We start from the raw sequence: 18705 nt of genomic DNA, 5'->3' as shown, positions 1-18705 counted from the left end.
ATCCTGAAGCATAAGCCAATAGAGTAAATAAATTTACTTACCAGGGGTGTCATTAATGCAAAGTACCAAAAGCTATGAGTGCTAATAGCACCCCCTTGTGGAGAATCTTCAGCCTGCTAAATATGAATGAGCGAGAGAAATCCACAACAATTTGCCATTTGATTTTTAAAGAATGTATGATTTACACGTAATTTGGCCACTTTTATTGTCCATTCTTGTCCATCACTTACTGTTCATTTACTCAGATCTACCATATTGTTGGATTTTTGTAGTGCTACAGCAGGTATTAATTGGATGGTGGATCATTCTCAGCACTGCAGAACCAAGAGGAGGCTGGAGTCCAGCAGAATGAGAAAAAATCTTGAGCACCCAAACAGCACAAATTCCAACTAGGACCGTGAAGATGTTTCTTTTATCATGGTTCATACTATTGAAATTGGCATCAGGGCCCAACAAATGGACATACCTTTGTTGCCCTTCCGACCAGAATTAATTCAGAGCTGGTTTTAGCTGGTTTAGGCTCATCCAGTGTTGGTTTAGCTGCATCCAAAACACAATATATTGATCTAGGTGGTGGCCAACATATCAGTTTGCTGACCAGTGTACCAGCATCTGCCAAAAACATTCTTTACTTTTAATGCAAGTTAATGTAAAGCTGTAATTCCAAGCGATTTTGGAGCATTTCTACTGGTCCGTTCATCATTAAATTTTCATACAATGTAAAGGATGATGTGCTCAAATTATGTAGAAAAACAAAAAAAATGGAGATACCTGGGTAATCTGGCTTTAGGATGGTAAAGGGTTGATAAACTTTGCTGAATAAGAACTATGGATCAGATACTTTGTTGTGGTTACTTCAGTGGTCCTTTCATTTATCCGTCCCTAAATCAGGTCACTCTAGCTGTCCGGACAGTGTTTTAGCATGACGTGGTCATAATACTGAACAGCTGTACTGCTACCTTGAAGAAAAATAAAAAGCCAGTGAATCGGCTGTAAAAGGCAGATGAATTTATTCTGTAGTGCATGAAGCGGAAGAACAAGAACAATCAATCACCAAAATTGTCAGACAATGTAAAAGATCCAGTTTAAAGACCATCTTCGCATCAATCCCACACTGATTCTACACACACATGCACACACACTTAAGTACGATCAGAACACAGAAATACAAAGTCATGCTTACAGATTTTGGTGTCTCAAGTTTTTCCCTTTTCCTCTGAATCAGTTTCTGACATGTCTGTGAACTGTGAGTAGCATATTGTACTGTGGTAACGGGAAAATAACATCACCCAACAACGCTAACGCGGCTAACAGTGTTTTGAAGCTACGTGGGAGCCGGTTAGCACGTTTCGCTTGCTATGCTAGCTGGGCCCTGCTTTAGTTCATTTGTTATTAGCAATGTTAGCCATTTTGAGTGTTTTACTGAAGGAATACTTTGGTAGCTTGGCTGACAATGAAGGTTAGCTGTTAGCAAGTTAGCTTCCGTCCACAGTTAGCCAACTCCACTTGTCTTTATTTGTAGCTCATTTAGCTATGTGGTGATTACGGCCCAAACAGGCTGAAAACACAAGATTAATCTTTTTGTTCAGTAGGCGACAAACACAAACTTGGTTAATGCTTCAGTAGGAATTAGCAGCATGCACTCAGTACAGTGTTAGGGCAATAACTTGGTTGTGTACCATCAGACAGAAAACCTCAATGTAAATGGACGGCTAGCGTACCACACCTGTTCACAACATATTTACAATGCAGCATCATCCCGAATTCACAGTTGGTAACGTTACTGGCAACAAACAGACTGTTAACAGGCCGTGGTCTTCACTCCAAGTCCTGGAAGGCCACAATATTGCACAAGATAGAGTTTTCCCTGCCTAAACGCACCACTTCAAGTGCCTGATAGGGGCCTGAGTTGAATTAGCCATGTTAGAGGCAAGGAAAAACCCACTGTTCTCAATCTGGGGACCTTCTACATGGAACATTGGGTGGTTTCCCTGCTCCAAACCATCCAGTTAGTCTCATCAGGTGCATATCTGGCCTTTCATGCGCTGAATGAGGTGTCTACACTCTTTAAAAAAACAGTTCTTCAAGGGTTCTTTAGTAAAGGAAATGGTTTGATTCCATCGATTCCTATTCCATTAATCTGAATTACCTTTTCATCATGCAAACATTTAGATTGATGGAGACTGTGTTGTATATGGTTCTATATATCAAGGGTTCTGCTATTGTTACGATGTTAAGCTTGTAACAATAGAAGCACCCTTTTCAAAAATGTTCTATATAGAACTACACACAACACATTCTCCATCAATCTGAAGAACCATTTCACTATGCAAAGAGTCATTTAAGCATGAAATTGTTCTTTATAAAACTCCTGACAGAGGCTCTGAACAGAACCACTGCCTTCCCTGAAGAACACTTGAAGAACCTGTGCAGTACAGGAATATTCTAAGACTGGGGGTGAAGACGGACTGTGGTTTATAGAGGTCAGTGAGACTACGCTTTAAAAAGAGTTGATCTGAACCGAGGAAGCTGGTTTATCTGCTGGTCTAGTTTGAACTCTTGCTGGTTTTGTTATGGTTTTACTGTGTAGTGTGACGGAGGTTCACCTGTCATTAGGTGAACCAGAGGGAAAATCTCAGAGTGTCACATTTCCCCTTCTTTCTCTTCACGTTCTACGTTGTTGCGCTTTTGCTTCATTTCGTTTAATGAAAGGTACCTGAATAAAGTTAAGTAACTTCTCGAAGATGATCCACTTTGTTTACGTTTTGGCCTCACAAAAATGACTCCTCCGAGCCAAACTACTTCAGACGTGAGCTGTACCTGATATTTACTTCTTCCTGCAGAAAAACACTGTAAAATGATCTGAATAGTTCGTAAAAGCGTCTTTTAAAGCTCGCTGAGACATTTTTTCCCTAATTCTATATGGTCTGCTGTGTAAAGCTAACCCAGCTAAAATCTGACTGAGCTCAACAGTAGCTACTAAGCTAATTCTCCAGAGAACGGCTAACAGCTAACACCCGAAAACAAACATCACACCACAGAGCGGAGGTAAGAGTCATTCTCAGTTCAGAAGAAAAAGAGCCCTTCAGGTCAGGAACCTTGTTAAAAGATGGCTTTAGGAGACGGCTAAAGTCCCGAACGTGCATAAAAAAGCTAGTTTACCACCAGCCCTCCTGACACAGGCTAACCAGCACACTCAGCCAACAGGCTAGCATGCTAACCACAAATACATTCATCTTATTCAAAGGTGGCCATCTTTAGGTCAAATAACGCGTGGGAACAGGTCAGTTTACGGAAGGCTATTCTCTCCTCTGTTTCTGGTGGATGTATGTCCAAATTTTGACTTAGTATCTCTAAAAATAATGACTTTTTTCCCTAAAAATAATATTCTTAAAAAATATTGACTTAGTATTTTGAAAAAGTGACTTATTTTCTCAAAATTGACATTTTCCTGAGATGTAAGACAAAATGTCAGCATGCTGTGTCAAAATAACGAGTTACTGAAATTAATAAAGGGATTATTTCGATATAAGTCAATATTTAGATAAAATAAGTCATTATTTTTGAGATATGAAGTCAGATTTTTTGACATTTCAACATTTCGTCAGAAACAGAGAGGGAGAAAAAAACGGTGTGATTTTTTTTCTTTTCTATCTGGCGGAAATATTGTATTTATTGTATCTTGGCAAGTGAAACAGTCGGCATATCAAATATTGCTCATTTTGAGATTAGATTATTCTAATCTCTAGATATTTTTTACTTGTTTTTTGGGTCATTTTATTTAGAGAACTTGTCTAAAATGCTTAAAACAAGCAGATAATTTTACTTGTTTTAAGCATTATTTCTTGAAAAAAAAAACAATATTATCTGCTAATGAAATAAGACACTTACACTAGAAACTGAACAAAAAAATAAAAATTAAAATGTGTTAAATAATATGATCTCAAAATGAGAAATATTATATACATTGACTAGATTTAAGATGATTTCATCTGCTAAGATGCCATTTTTTGCAGTATAACTGTTTAAAATGACCTTGTTTGAACAAGCGAAAGTAAAAACAGGTGACCAGTGAATAAGATGAACAGAACATTCTAAATACAGGTCGCTCAGTTTAGTGTTCCCGAACACTCGTAACATTCTGACGTTCTAGAAGAAGACCAATGTTCTAGAACATTTGCACACAGCATTCAAGAGCGGGACAGATTTCCTCACTCTCAAATGTACAGTTAAAGGGGAATTCCACCAGTTTTCCAAAATTTCTGTGTAATTCAGTGGTTAAGATGTAAACAGTCATTCAGAGTGGTTTGGTGTGAAACGCTCTGTTCTAGAGAAACTTACAGAGTCAGAACTGTTCACAGTGGTGGTGATAGGAACCAGACGTCCACCTCTAAAAGCTCCCTCACAGAAAGCGAGTATACAAAATTGTTGGAAATACACTGTCGTATGCCTACACAGTAGTTATGCCACAAGGTTTTGGCCCAAAACATATTTTTAAATAAATTCATGGTGGAGAGCTGAGGATACTTCATAACCATCATCAACATTCCATATAAACTCAGAAGACTTGTGTAGGTTCACTGGTGGTTTTGGACAGTAAATAAAATGTCTATATTTGTGTTGTAGTCATGGCGCCCCCTGGTTCCTATCACCACCACTGTAAAGAAATCTGAACCATTTCACACCAAACCACTCTGAATCACTGTTTACATCCCAACCACTTAATTATGCAGGAATTTTGAAAAAGCGGTGGAGTTCCCCCATAAGACCATGTTTCTCCTCAGCCGTGTGCACTTTGGAGCCAGACTGGACTCGAATACACTCAATCTCCAGTCTTAGCTACGCTCTCTTTTGTGAGAAGTCATAAAGAGAGAAGGTGGGTGTCGTGGAGTTAGAGCAGCATAGTGAAGCGTACATTCTTCTCTTTAATCACGAGCGACGTTTGCAGCAGGAAACGTGTGTAAAGGCAGATCAGTGAGCACACACTCGTACGCACACACGAAAGTCGTCCAGTAGGGTTAGTTACGCAGCTAAAGCCCTCTTTAAATGACCACACCAACCACACATGCACTTCCACTGGAGGAAAACTAACATTATTCTAGCTCTAATATCACGGATTTGACGGCGTTTGGTAGAAAAGTCTCATTGGCTGACATTCCCAGTACCCTCGGTGAGTAAAGGTGTAGTGACAGATGGACAGGAGATGACCGATACGTCAGTGACATGCATTCTGCTCTTCTGTTTGGACATGGGAGCGTGAGGTTACTCTTGATTTAGTGTCTGCTTCATAAGTTACGGATAAATAAGGAAGAGAACTTACAGCCCATCAAACCAGAGCCACCTTCCAAAACAACAACAAAACAACTCGAGAGCTCAACCCTGATGTTTCAAAAGAAAAAAAAAGAAAATTCCACATAAATAAAATCACAAAATCACTGAACGCAGAAGAGCAGGAGTCTCAGGGAGACGGAGAGAGGGGTGGGAGAGGTAGAAGAACGAGGGATAACGGAGGAGGAGGAGGCGGGGTCACGGGGCCGCGCCGTCTGTCGTACCGGCCAGTTTCTCTTCGTCAGCCTGTTTCTGGTGCTGCAGCCGGGCATAGCTGACCGCATCGCCCCTGAGAGAGAGAGAGAGAGAGAGAGAGAGAGAGAGAGAGAGAGAGAGAGAGAGAGAGAGAGAGAGAGAGAGAGAGAGACAGAGAGACAGAGACAGAGACAGAGAGAGAGAGAGAGAGAGAGAGAGAGAGAGAGAGAGAGAGAGGGGGTTGTGGGTAAGTGTGTGAGTGAGTCAGTATATTAGGGAGACATTAGCCAGGGCACACGACTTCACGTTATAATGTAGATAATATCAATGTTAAAAAATGAAAATATTAAATTGAACAAATAGTGAAACCAGTAATATTAATGTTAAAAGAATATCAGTAGTAAAATAGTGAAAAACACAAATTTTTATAGTAAATTAAGAGAAAAAGAAAGAAAATTATGAGTATTTACACAATTCCATTCACCATGCATACTTGCAGCATAAAACAGTGCAGGAGTGTTTTGTCTAGATGTTTACCAGTATTTGGTAATTTGGTATACTAAAATATTAAATATGTACAGGCATGTTTTGTCGATTTGTTGATTTGTTGTAAATAAGGTAACACATTCTGCACAGAGAGCACACTTAAATCAATTTCAATTTCTAAAAAATATATATTTGTTTGCTTTTATTTATTTCGCTTAATGGGCCAAAACATTTGCACAAGCCGCATTTTATGCTTTATTTTTTTCCCAATGATACATTCAGCTAATAAACATTAATTCTGTATTATGTGTTCTCTGTAAAGGATGTGTTCACTTATTTACACTCAGAACATCAACATAACACGGAATTTGACCAGGGGTGCAGAAACCTTTGCATACAACTGTACGATATACAAACGGTACTGTACATCCTTTAAGACTTCTGCAATTTAGTCAAACGGGCTGCAGTTTCAACTGAGAGTTAGGCTTTAAGTTGAAACATTTACTAAAAGATTAAAATAAAAGAAAATATGTCGCCTACATTTACGTAAAAGCTTGAAATGCCTGTGTGCAGACTCTGAGCTGTGCAGTATTAAACCTTGTTAACTTGATGCTAATTTAACATGGACAAAGCAAGTGATGGGCTAACAGAAATTAGCATTATTGTAGTGGTTGATGAGCAAACACTACTTATAATGTACAGACTTCTATACTAAACACTGTTATACAGCAATACTAAATTGCTATACTGTACCACTGGAATACCATAGCAACCACCCAGGATAGCACCGCAGTGGCCTAGCAACACCTTGGCAACATAGCAATGGCTTAAGAACACTTCAGCAACTATTTTGGCTTACATTGCAATGGCTTAGCAACACCTTAGCAGGCACCTGGAATACCAAAGCAATGGCATATCAACACCTTAGCAATCACCTGGGAAACCACAGCAGTGGCCTAACAGCACCTTACCAACCACACAGGATACCACAGCCTAGCACCACTTTAGCAACCACCTAGGATAGCAGAGCAATGGCCTAACAACACCTTACTAACCACATGGGATACCACAGCCAAGCACCACTTTAGCAACCACCTGGGATAGCAGAGCAATGGCCTAGCAACCTTTTGGGATAGCACAGCAAGGGCAACACCTTAGCAACCACTTGGGATTCCATAGCAATGGCTTAAGAACACTTTAGCAACCATTTTGGCTTACATTGCAACGGCCTAGCAACACCTTAGCAGGCACTTGGAATACCAAAGCAATGGCCTAGCAGCAGCTTAGCAACCACCTGGGATAGCAGAGCAATGGCCTAACAACACCTTACTAACCACATGGGATACCACAGCCTAGCACCACTTTAGCAACCACCTGGGATAGCAGAGCAATGGCCTAACAACACCTTACCAACCACACGGAATACCACAGCCTAGCACCTCTTTAGCAACCACCTGGGATAGCACAGCAATGGCCTAGAAACATCTTAGCAACCACTTGGAATTCCATAGCAATGGCTTAAGAACACCTACGCAACCATTTTGACTTACATTGCAACAGCCTAGCAACACCTTAGCAGGCACCTGGAATACAATAGCAACCTTGCAGCAAAACCATAGCAACTAGCTGGATTTACTATATAAAGCGTTCTGCAGCTGCTTTAACCTGTGAAACATTATTAACTGGCTTTGTCAAACCAACATAAACGTCTGTTCACAAACGTTCCTTTTAGTTATCATGGTATAAAGTTTTTATTTTACATGCCCAGTTTCATCATAAATTTATGCGTATGAACGATTTTCTCACTTTTTGCCGAGGGATGCGAGTCCGTAGAGCACTCCGGTGGCGAAGGCAATGGCGTTCCCAAACAGAGTGGTCAGGGTCAGACTCAGAAAGACGGGGAAGAGGGCCATCCTGGGGAGAGAGAGAGAGAGAGAGAGAGAGAGAGAGAGAGTTTGTGACTGAACTGTATGGTAGCCTTATTTGCTCCTCAGAGGGAAGGAGAAGGCTGTGTCCCTAATTACTAGGTAATTGCTAGTTAGGTAACAAGGGCTTTTGGTGACAGGAACCAGACGTCCACCTCTAAAAGCTCCCTCACAGAAGGGAATACATGTTTACTGTCTGATGCACGAGACATTGTTTTATGATAGTTTTGAGGTCTGCATGTACGTTTAAAACGTACATGCAGGGTGTTGTGAGGCAAAAACAGTCCCCAAAGAAAATGTATTATTTTCAGATTTTCCACTATTTTCCCATCATCAAAATTACATATAATCACTCAGAAGACTCGTGTAGGTTCACTGGTGGTTTTGGACAGTAAATAAAATGTCTATATTTGTGTTGTAGTCATGGTGACCCCTGGTTCCTATCACCACCACTGTCTTTATAATCAACCATTTCACACCAAACCACTCTGAATCACTCTGTTTACATCTCAACCAATGAATCCTAAAAAATCCTCAAAAAGCAGTATCTGTATGTCTCTCACTCACCCGCAGTAGAGCAGCGCTTTCTGCCAGGGCCGCATGCGGTCCGCCCGGTCCGCCACCGCGTTCGCAAACTCCACGAACTGACAGCAGAACGGCACCTCGCAGATGAACAGCACACATGCCGTCAACCTGAGGACACACGGACACACGGTCTGATCACCACAAACACTTATTTAAAGCAGTAAGTATGTTTCTGCTTGTGAAACACCATATATCATTAGAATGGATGCAAATCAACATAAGTGCAGTAACAGCAATTTACTGTTTCCAAAAAAGCAGTTGCTGTCTTGTGAGCTCGTCTGAAGAACAAAGTTCCAGATTTCTCCAGACATCACATGGATGAATTAAATTCCATCATCAGCACAACTTCATGAAGTTAATGCTGGGCTTCCTCTCGGAGAGGATTGGAAACAGGCAAGCAAACACATTTACATGCATAAAATCACTCCTTATTCCATTAATGGTACTCGTATTTATTCTAATATTAGTGTTATTTGAGCAAATAAATCCCTATTGACCAGATAAACAGCTTTATAAACATCATTTTCTTTCATACTGTACTGTGTGTATGTATACTATATAACGTAAATTCATTCGACTGAACTGGTTCAACGTCAGAGTTGAAAACACATTTGGAACTTCTAACTGATCTTGGACTTTAGACTAAAATCCTTTAGCGTCTGAGTGACCCTGTACCTTAATTGTGTTAATTTTATTAAAATAAATAATTGACCGCTCCATTCTGTCACTACTAAAACAATCATAACACTACCGAAAGTCACTACTGAAACATTTGGTAAAGTTTTGGTAGTGTTATGATTGTTTTAGTGGTGACAAAATGGAATGTTCAATTATTTGTTTTAATAAATGAACATAATTAATGTATAGAGTCACTTTAGCTAATTTTGTGCAGAACCAGAGATGTTATAAAGGAGGAGACGGTCACTCATTGATATATGAATGGGAAAGCTGGTAACGGTCAACATGGAATCCATTTGTGGAGGAAATCCCGCCCTTCAATAAAATTAGCCAGTCAGCTTGCTGGTTAAACAGCTAGCGGGAACACCCCCCAACCACCCCCCCACGCTTGTTGAGATCTGCGTGAAGTGCTGCAGCCAGAACAATCCAAAAAAAAAACCCACATTTTTTTGCATTATTTGAGCCAAATGCTACAAAGTATGTGAGTTTTGACAGATTTTACCAGCGATTTCAAATTTTGAACATGGAATTTCTAAGGTGTCTCCTCATTCAAAAAGACAGAAACCCAGACTTGTATGACTAAAAATATCTGCCCAGTGGAGCTGCCACTGAGGTGCAAAAAATATATATATGCCCTCAAACCAATTCTGGACAACTTGGGCCTGATGGCCCGATGGCTGGAATGTCCATTGTGGGGGTTATATGAAGTCCATGAAGGGCTGCAAATGGTCACCAACCAGTAAAACATAGCATTAACCAATGTTCAGGTGGACCAGTGGACCCAGTCCTTGCCATGAGAAAACACCCCACACCAGTATGGAACCACCACCAGCCTGCACAGTGCCTTGTTGACAACTGGGATCCATGGCTTCATGGGGTCTGCACCACACACGAACCCAACCATCATCCCAAAACAACTGGTACTATGACTCGTCGGACCACACCACATGTCAGTCTCCTAGGGTCCGGTTAGCAACCTCACGAGCCCAGGAGCAGCACTGTGTCCAGTGTCATGGTGTTAACAGAGGCACTCTGGTGGGACTTCTGCTCTCATATCCCATGAAAGCTAAAGACGCTGCACTGACCTGCGGGATATGATTGTGGGGCCTTCTGCATTGAACATGGATGCGATTTCTGCCAGGGTTGCTTTTCTGTTTGTACGAACAATTCTAGCCAGACGCCACCGGTCACGATCATTAAGTACTTACGGGCAGCCACTGTACTGTCCACTGTGGGTGGTAATGTCTTCTATGACATTTTCCCTATTAGTGATACTGTAGATCGAGGAACGTTAAATGCCCACACAACTTCGGAAATGGAATGTCCCATCCGTCTGGCACCCACTATCATGCCTCGATCAAACTCTGGTAATTTACATTGCTTTGCAATAAGCATGCTGACCAGTGTTCAACCTCGCTCACAAGATAACACCTCACAGCTTAGACAAGTGTGGGCATCCCAAGCCTGAGGAAACGCCACTTCATGATCAACACCGATCAGGCATAACATTATGACCACCTCCTTGTTTCTACACTCATTGTCCATTTTATCAGCTCCACTTACTATATAGGTGCACTTTGTAGTTCTACAGTTACAGACTGTAGTCCATCTGTTTCTCTGCATACTTTGTTAGCCCCCTTTTACCCTGTTCTTCAGTGGTCAGGACCCCCAAGGACCCTCACAGAGCAGGTACTATTTGGGTGGTGGATCATTCTCAGCACTGCAGTAACACTGACGTGGTGGTGGTGTGTTAGTGTGTGTTGCGCTGGTCTGAGTGGATCAGACACAGCAGTGCTGCTGGAGTTACTGCTAGTCCAGGGCTTTTGGCACATCAGTGCATATGACAATAGCTAAATATGCTAAAAGTACTAACATTATGAGTTTCTCAGTTAACTTGATGAGCCCTTTACACAATCATTATTTTTTAATACAGCGATCAACACGTCATACTATTGCAGTTTGCATTCTGGTGGTCATGTATTAGTGCTTTGTGGCTGCATCCCAACCTGGAACAGTAAACAACAGATAAATAACACTGCTTATGGCAAAATAAACAAACAATCCAAACAGAACTCAGTCACTGTGTTAAGTTTCATTACAATAAGATCTATAAATTGTTTCAATAAATATGACTCTGCTTTCTTCTAGCACTTCTTGGAGTTATATAGGTAGTGTTGTTATGAGGATGACACCTAATAGTGTACAGCAGTGCCTGCTGTCTTGGGTGACGCTCGCGCATACAGGTTTCAACAGTGGACGTCGGTACAAGACAGTGGCTGTGGTAGGCTGGCTCGTAAACATACAGAGCATCCAAAACACATAAAACAGAATGAACTAGGAGTACTCACACCATCCAGACTCCTGCAGCGATGTTTAAGGGGTGCACCGTCACACAGTTCCAAACCCCCATCACTGCACAAGCTAGAGAGAGAGAGAAAAACATTAGAGTGACCAATAAATTAAGAACTGATAGCAGAAAAAAAGCACTGTAATTCACTTTTACATGACCATTTTCCAAACTCTTGTTATCCCTTATAACTAAAAAACTTTGACCATTTTCCAATTAGACTTGAGTTATATAGCAACAATAATTATAACTGGAGTTGTCCATTCTTCGGTCAAAGTACGGTAGATGGGCGTACCACTTCTGCACACCATTCATTCCTATGGGGAAAAAACTGTTATTTAACGTCGATTCTATGAAAAGCGTATGTTGGATCAAAAAGCTGCATACGAGCACACCATTCCAGATGGAATGGTGTCGAGAACTGTGGAAGAGTTAGCGGACAAAAAAATTGTGTACCAAAAAGAATAAGGAAGAAGATGATGCTGTTGGATAACAATAGTGTCAGTATATAATATATGACAATAGTATAGACATATATATATATACACACACACACACACACACACACACACACACACACACACATTATAATTTGAAAATACCTGTCATGCTTTACTTTGTGTGTAAATTCCATGATGAATGGCTCAAATTGACTTCTGGTTCCATTGACTTACATTAAAAGTAAAGCAGTATTTTTCCTTCCCCTGTAAAGTTCATTTCGGAGATACAAGGTTTTGTTCCGACAACAGTGATATATATATATATATATATATATACTGTATATATATATATATATATATATATATATATATATATATATATATATATATATATATATGTATATATATATATATGTGAGGAATCTGCAGTCGAGAGACCGAGAATCTTACAGGCCACACTCACATTTTTCTGAGGTTTTACTGAACAACTGTGTAAGTCACTGGGGTTATGGCACATAGGCTAGAAAGAACAGAGAGCTATTCATGAGGGCTGAACACTCACCCCAACCACCCACCCCCCACACACTATGCATGTGTTGAGGTCTTGTGCACACTACAGCTCTGTCTCCCTATTGAATTATACTGACTGCGTGGTGGACGCCCTCTGCTCTCCTCGACTCTGTGTGCACGGTTGTGCATTTGAGGTATTTACTGTTAAAATAACTTTATTGTTTCGTTTCTCAATCTGGAATCACAGTTGCTACTTCAGCACACTAGGTGGCGATACATGACTTTTACTCACAAGACAGGCCAGAAGCAGAAGTCTAGCCATTCACTCACAACAGCACAATCCCATGAGACAGGGGCACAGTTGGCTAGTTAGTTAGCTAGCTAGTTGCCCCCCCAAGTGACCCTACATGTAGGGTTCGCGAGCATGGGTGGGTGCTCGGCAGAGCAAGCTCTATGTCTGTTAGAGGGTTTTACACATGTCCATCCTCCCCATTACAGAGTTTACAACACTTATCGTCAACTATATCTCTGTGTATCTACGATATTCCTAAGACTCATTGTACATAGCAATCTGCTATGAATGACCCGAAAAGCTCTGAGGCATACCAGTATCTTCATAACAGTAAGGCTGGGCGGGTTCTAGTGAAGACGGTAGACAAACAGGTTCGCTGCACTTTGTAGAGCAGTTTGTGATCAAAACATTTTGTCTTCAGCTACTGATTTAGCTTTGCTTGCCTTGACAGCCACGAACCGAGCATGCAGTCCCAAAACGTCAAACACATCTAGCATAAAACGAAACAACCACTTAGCAAGCTAGCGCCGCTGCACCGGCTTTGAGAAAACAATGTTTAACAACTCTTCTGTTCACAACTGCAAGTTAGCGACTGAATACATTTCACAAATGAATGGTGTTCGGGGTAACAGCCTTTAGTTTAATGTTAGTTTAGAGCTGTGACTAATAACAGAGAGGAACAAAGAAGGCAGAGAGGATGAGAAAGGAATGAGAGCAGAACAGAGAAAAGCTCAGTTGCTATGACAGCTGTGTTGCCATGACGGTTCTCAATTGAATGGTGTCCCAACAAAGAATGAAAGAAGAACAGGCCTGGACTCATAAGTGTTCCTTTCCTCAGGGCCCATAACAGATCAAATACACTCATAAAGCCCTTCACTACATTGTTCAGTGAGCTTCTGTCTCGCTGACACTGCTGGACACAAACATTCAAAAAAACAAAAAAAACAAAAACACATTTATACAATTTTCTGGACTTTTGCTTCGAAGGTTTGTGTACTGAAGATGTATTCTTGAGAATATGAGAGAGCTAACGTTATTAGCCTAGCCACATATTTCACCTCATACCTTTCAGCTGAAAATAGTGGGTTTGTGCAGAGTTAGCTAGCCGATACCAAACCTGACAAATCCGCTGATACTGGAAATTTTATTCCATTAAGTCTATACAAGCAGAGTGTAAAATGAAGTTGAACTTTGTTTCTTTATGAGCGATTTTCTGCAATACTTCCTATGTGCTACAGTTCTGTCTTTTCTGCTACCTGGCGCTAAAAACTCGGAAGTGCAGACAACAGTCAGGTTTCAAGATGGCTTTTACTCTACTATATGGCTAGGCTAAAATATGTGGCTAGGCTAATAACGTTAGCTAGCTCTCAGAAAATCGCTGATAAACAAATAAGTTCAACTTCATTTTACACTCTACTTGTAAAGATTTAATGGAATAAAACTTGCAGTATCAGTTAGCAGATATATCAGGTTTGGTATCGGCTAGCTAACTCTTCACAAACTCACTGTTTTCAGCAAAAACGTGGTGAAATATGTGGCTAAGCTAATAACATTAGCTCTCTCATACCCTCAAGAACACATCTTCAGTACCTTTAGTTAGGGAACATAATTGTACCATATTTTGCTGCATTTATATATGCCTTGTCTTTACTCCAGGATTTATGTTTTATTGTTGTATTTTAAAATGTAACGGTTATGAAAAGATGCAAATATGCACCTTTTCTCCAGGAAAGTGAATGTAATAAACCTTTGAGGGTACATACACTGTTTGTGCCTTGAACAAAAATATACCTGTAAAGAACCCCTTTGTTCTAATGGTGTACTATGGATTTGTGGTCTAGGTTTAATATAGCTCAGGATTACAGAGATGCTGAGTGGCGTCACTATCTCTGGTCACAGTCTCCTGATGCGTCTGTGTGCGGTAGCCCATAGCGTTCAAATTCCTGTCTAGTTTTTAGGGGGTATTCAATCATTTTTGGAATAATGCCTTAAAAATTTGAACCGAATTAGACTGAAATGCCCATTCCTAGTTATGAGGAGCCTCTACCTGTTTTTTTTTAGTTCCAACATGTCTAATAAAACACATCAAGCCAGTCATCAACACAAGTTGCCCAGGTCTGGGCCTGAGGGTCACTGTTGTAATATGCCCTGAACTGGCTTCCCTGAGAAAACACCCTGCTTTCATGCATGAACATGAGGAGTGTGGCAAAACTGAAGTGCCTTGTAAGGCCCGTTTGCAGGAGACCTGGTGGGTCTGGGGAATCATTTGACTGATCAATGGTGCGGAGCCGCCTGTCTGTCAATGCACCTTTGTCCAGGGAGACAATCCAATCAACTTTATTGATCACCAATACAACTGTCCACTCACTTCAGTGGTCTGCCCTCATTGTATTGTCAACTGCCATAATGAAAAAATGATGTAGTAGCTCATATGTTAAAGTGTGTTCATTCATTCTTCAACTGCTTTCTTGAAACGTGTGTACTTTATAACACGCCTTTCTGGTCGTCTGCAGCAAGAACCAGTTTCGGTGAATGAGTCATTTCATAGCTTTCATAGTTCTTTCATAGCTATTGTTGCTAGCTGGCCATGCTAGAACAGCTGATTACCAGTGCTGGTATAATGCAGTACAAAGCATATTGCAACACGTTCCACATTAAATTCTCATAGTTACCTTACAGTCGCTGACTTAAGAATTACATTACTTGTGTTGCTCATACTTCTCTAAGAGAACAATATTAATAATATGCAGGAGTAGAGCAGTGTTTCCCACACGAAGGCTATACCTAGGTATACTGGCAGCCACCCAAGAATGTTTTGTCCCATTTTACCAATTTTATCCCACTTTTACAAAAGATGTTTTATGTATAAAAAAGAGCAAAATGTCACAAAATGTGATGCACTTATGTTTTCTCTTACTTTTCAATTCCAAACTATAAGAGTCTTATTAAAATACCCAGTTAAGTAAACAGACAACATGCTTCAGTACCAAAAACCGGTTAGGTGTGGCTTTCAAGAAGGGAATATTACAAACATTACACTGATAAGAATACTGCAATCACGTCAGCTATCACAGATTTTGAATCGATTTATGTTGTTTTAATAATAATGGATATTTGTGAATGTGTGTGAAAGTTGGTCTGTGGTTTGATAAAAGAGAAAAATTGCAAAAAAAACAAAACAAAACAAAACAAAAAACAAACAAAAACCAAATCTATAAGGCAAGCTTTCAATGTTTGGTCAAAGTCCATTTTTAGGCAAAAACATGAAATATTATGGCCAGGGGCACCGAAATAGTGACGATCCACGATTATGTGCAATGCAAATAGAACAAAAATTTAATGTGTGCCAGACTGCGTGACTTTGATTGTGAATACAACCACCTTTAAAAGTTTCCAGGATTTTTTATGGGGGTGAGCAATATGGCATTATTTTATCATTATCGTAATAAAATATGTTACAATATGCTTTTCTGAACATACTGTGAATATCATCAGTACTTAAAGAACAGTGACTTACTACATGCTTCATTACAAAGTGAGCATAACTAGTCTTGTTTAAATGGATTTTGTGCAGTGCAGTTACTAAATCACTGTATAAAAATCATTGTAGTTGTAGGTTTATTATTATTATTATTATTATTATTGTTGTTATTATAGCATTACAGGTTCTATTTTGTTTGTTACAACTTATTAAATCACAAACAAACTTTCAGCCTTCTGTAAAGCTCGTCCAGCCTAACAGTAGCTAGGAAAGAATGCGTTTGTGGAAATCCCGGTCTCTCCCCTCACATCCAGTCCATGTGTTCACTCCGATCCAGCTCTCAGCACCCTTGACCCAATCATTGAGGAGCCCTGAGCACCGGTGACAGAGTGAAAACATGGACTAGAATCCGGATCCACCTGCATTACACTGAACACTGTGCTCTGGCACTCTGCAGAGGCCACCTCCAGTCCTGTAGGCCACCTACACTTGCAGTTTCATACATATGTATGACAAAAGTATGTGGACACTTCTCTTAATGATGAAATTCAGGTGTTTCAGCCACACCCATTGCTAACAGGTGTATAAAATCAAGCACATAGCCATGCAGTCTCCATAGACAAACACTGGCAGTAAACAATGTCATATTGAGGAGTTTGGTGACTTTAAATGTGACACTGTCATGGGATGGCACCGAGACACATGTCAGTCTGTGAAATTTCTGTCCTGCTAGATCTGCCCCAGACAACTGTAAGTGCTATTATTGTGAAACGGAAGAGTCTACAAGCAACAGCTCAGCTACAAAGTGGTAGACCACGCAAACTCACAGAGCGGGGTCTCAAAAGTACTCTCTTGATTGAATAGGGCACAAATTTTCACAGACACACTCCAAAATCTTGTGGAAAGCTTTCCAGAGGAGTGGAGGCTATTACAGCTGTGAAGGGAGGCAACTCTATATTAATGCACATGGTTTTGGAATGGGATGTTTAACGAGCTTATATAGGTGTGATGGTCAGGTGTCCACATACTTTTGGCCATATAGCCTATTTCACTGCTTCTGAAAGAGCGGTGAAACTGGCTAAACCTAAACCTTCATCTTTAGGTAACAATGTGATGGTGAACTACAGGAGTGACCCATGTTTAATATAACAGTAATAATAGACTGCCATACGTACAGATGCCACCCAGGACAGCAGCAATTTTGCAGATCCACCGGTACCACCACGACATGCCATCGTCATCGTTGGCTGTTTTGGCTGGAGCTGTGGCCTCCTCTGAGCTCATCTTACAACTCAATTATTCACAACACCTGCAGATCACCAGTGCACACGGTCACTGAGTCCTTCTCTGCTCTGCTCCACTTCAGTCCAGTCCAGTCTAGTCTAGGGAAGGGCAACATGACAGTATATAACATTACTGTGATAAATTATATCACAATAAAATAAGCTTTTTTTTAACATATTGTGTATATCAGCAGTACTTGGAAAACACTGACCAACTGCATGTTTCATTATGAAGAGAGCAAAATTAGTCTCGTTTAACTGGATTTAGTGCAACACTATGCCAAACACTAAATAAAAATCAATGAGTTCAGAGTTTTTGATAGTATTTTTGGCCGATTTTTGGAAGTTTTGGGCCAATTCTGGTTTTCCGATGCGATTGTTGGGCTGATGTTAGGCACGCGGGCCAGAACAAGGCCAGATGTCGAACAGCTTTGCACAGTTTTACCTTGTGTCTACATTTGTGGGCCAGTGCCATCAATACTGTGGACTAAACGTGTACTTAGACCAGATGTGGGCCACATCCACTAGATCTACTCATTTTACAGTGTTTGGGCCGGATCTGGGCCAGAACAAACCCAAAGATGTCCACCAAGTGGGCCATACAAATTTTGCTGAGATATTATATATCATGAAAATTTCTTTAAGTATCGCAATACTATATTTTTGCCATATTGCCCACCTCTAATCCAGTCCAGTCCACTGTAGTCCAGTCCAGTGCTTCTCACAACGCTTTCAAAGTACTAGACAGCCACAGTAACGGCTCCAGTAGGTTAAACGACAGACGTTATCAAACCAGTCGACGGTGAAAGGTCCTCAGATGTGTCGTCTGGTGATCCAGATGGCAGAAAAGTGAGAAACAGTGAGCCGCCTGTTTATCTGCCTGCGTCCTGCTTTATCATCGGCACACTCAGGCATTAATAATACAGCAAACCCAGCCGGATAACTCCTCCAAACTGCAGCCGATCCTTCCGCACTTCAGCGTTTGGAAAGCTGTAAACCTGATCTAACAATCCCCGCGGAGCTGAAGCTCCTCCGATGTAAAGGCTGACTGTATTTTCTCGGGATAATTCAGTGGCCCATTGTTTGGCTTCTTCTCTCGGAGGTTCCCCCGGTTGCGTTGCGTTATGGGCGGAGTCTATACTACGTCACTGCGCA

The 18705-nt window shown here is 40.8% G+C and overlaps 1 protein-coding gene across 2 annotated transcripts; it reads right to left on the bottom strand.

Moving 5' to 3' along the window:
• Positions 1-4668: 4668 nt before the first annotated feature.
• cacfd1 (calcium channel flower domain containing 1) lies at positions 4669-18700 on the bottom strand. Of its 2 annotated transcripts, none has more exons than XM_036588045.1 (6): positions 18230-18700; positions 17443-17649; positions 11546-11618; positions 8502-8627; positions 7816-7923; positions 4669-5617 (listed from the first exon to the last, which is right to left on the bottom strand). In XM_036588045.1, exons 2-6 carry the CDS (start codon positions 17549-17551, stop codon positions 5527-5529), a joined length of 507 nt encoding a protein of 168 aa, XP_036443938.1. In that variant the 5' UTR covers positions 17552-17649; positions 18230-18700; the 3' UTR covers positions 4669-5526. The 2 variants fall into 2 exon arrangements, with proteins under 2 accessions (XP_036443938.1, XP_036443939.1); XM_036588046.1 differs by lacking the exon at positions 4669-5617 and adding an exon at positions 5742-5823.
• Between the last annotated feature and the right edge of the window lie 5 nt (positions 18701-18705).

The sequence above is a fragment of the Colossoma macropomum genome, unplaced genomic scaffold, assembly GCF_904425465.1.
Source record: "Colossoma macropomum unplaced genomic scaffold, Colossoma_macropomum, whole genome shotgun sequence".
NCBI lineage: Eukaryota > Metazoa > Chordata > Actinopteri > Characiformes > Serrasalmidae > Colossoma > Colossoma macropomum.
The sequence above is the reverse complement of the archived record's forward strand: the minus strand, read 5'-3'. Positions and strand labels throughout refer to the sequence as shown.

Excerpts from the sequence above, each read along its gene's own strand:
- cacfd1 (XM_036588045.1), bottom strand. The coding sequence starts at position 17,551 with ATGAGCTCAGAGGAGGCCACAGCTCCAGCCAAAACAGCCAACGATGAC. Across the intron at positions 8,628-11,545 it reads GCTGCAGGAGTCTGGATGGT|GTTGACGGCATGTGTGCTGT; the intron begins GTGAGTACTCCT and ends GTGTGTCCTCAG. Across the intron at positions 5,618-7,815 it reads CTCGCATCCCTCGGCAAAAA|GGGCGATGCGGTCAGCTATG; the intron begins GTGAGAAAATCG and ends TCTCTCTCTCAG.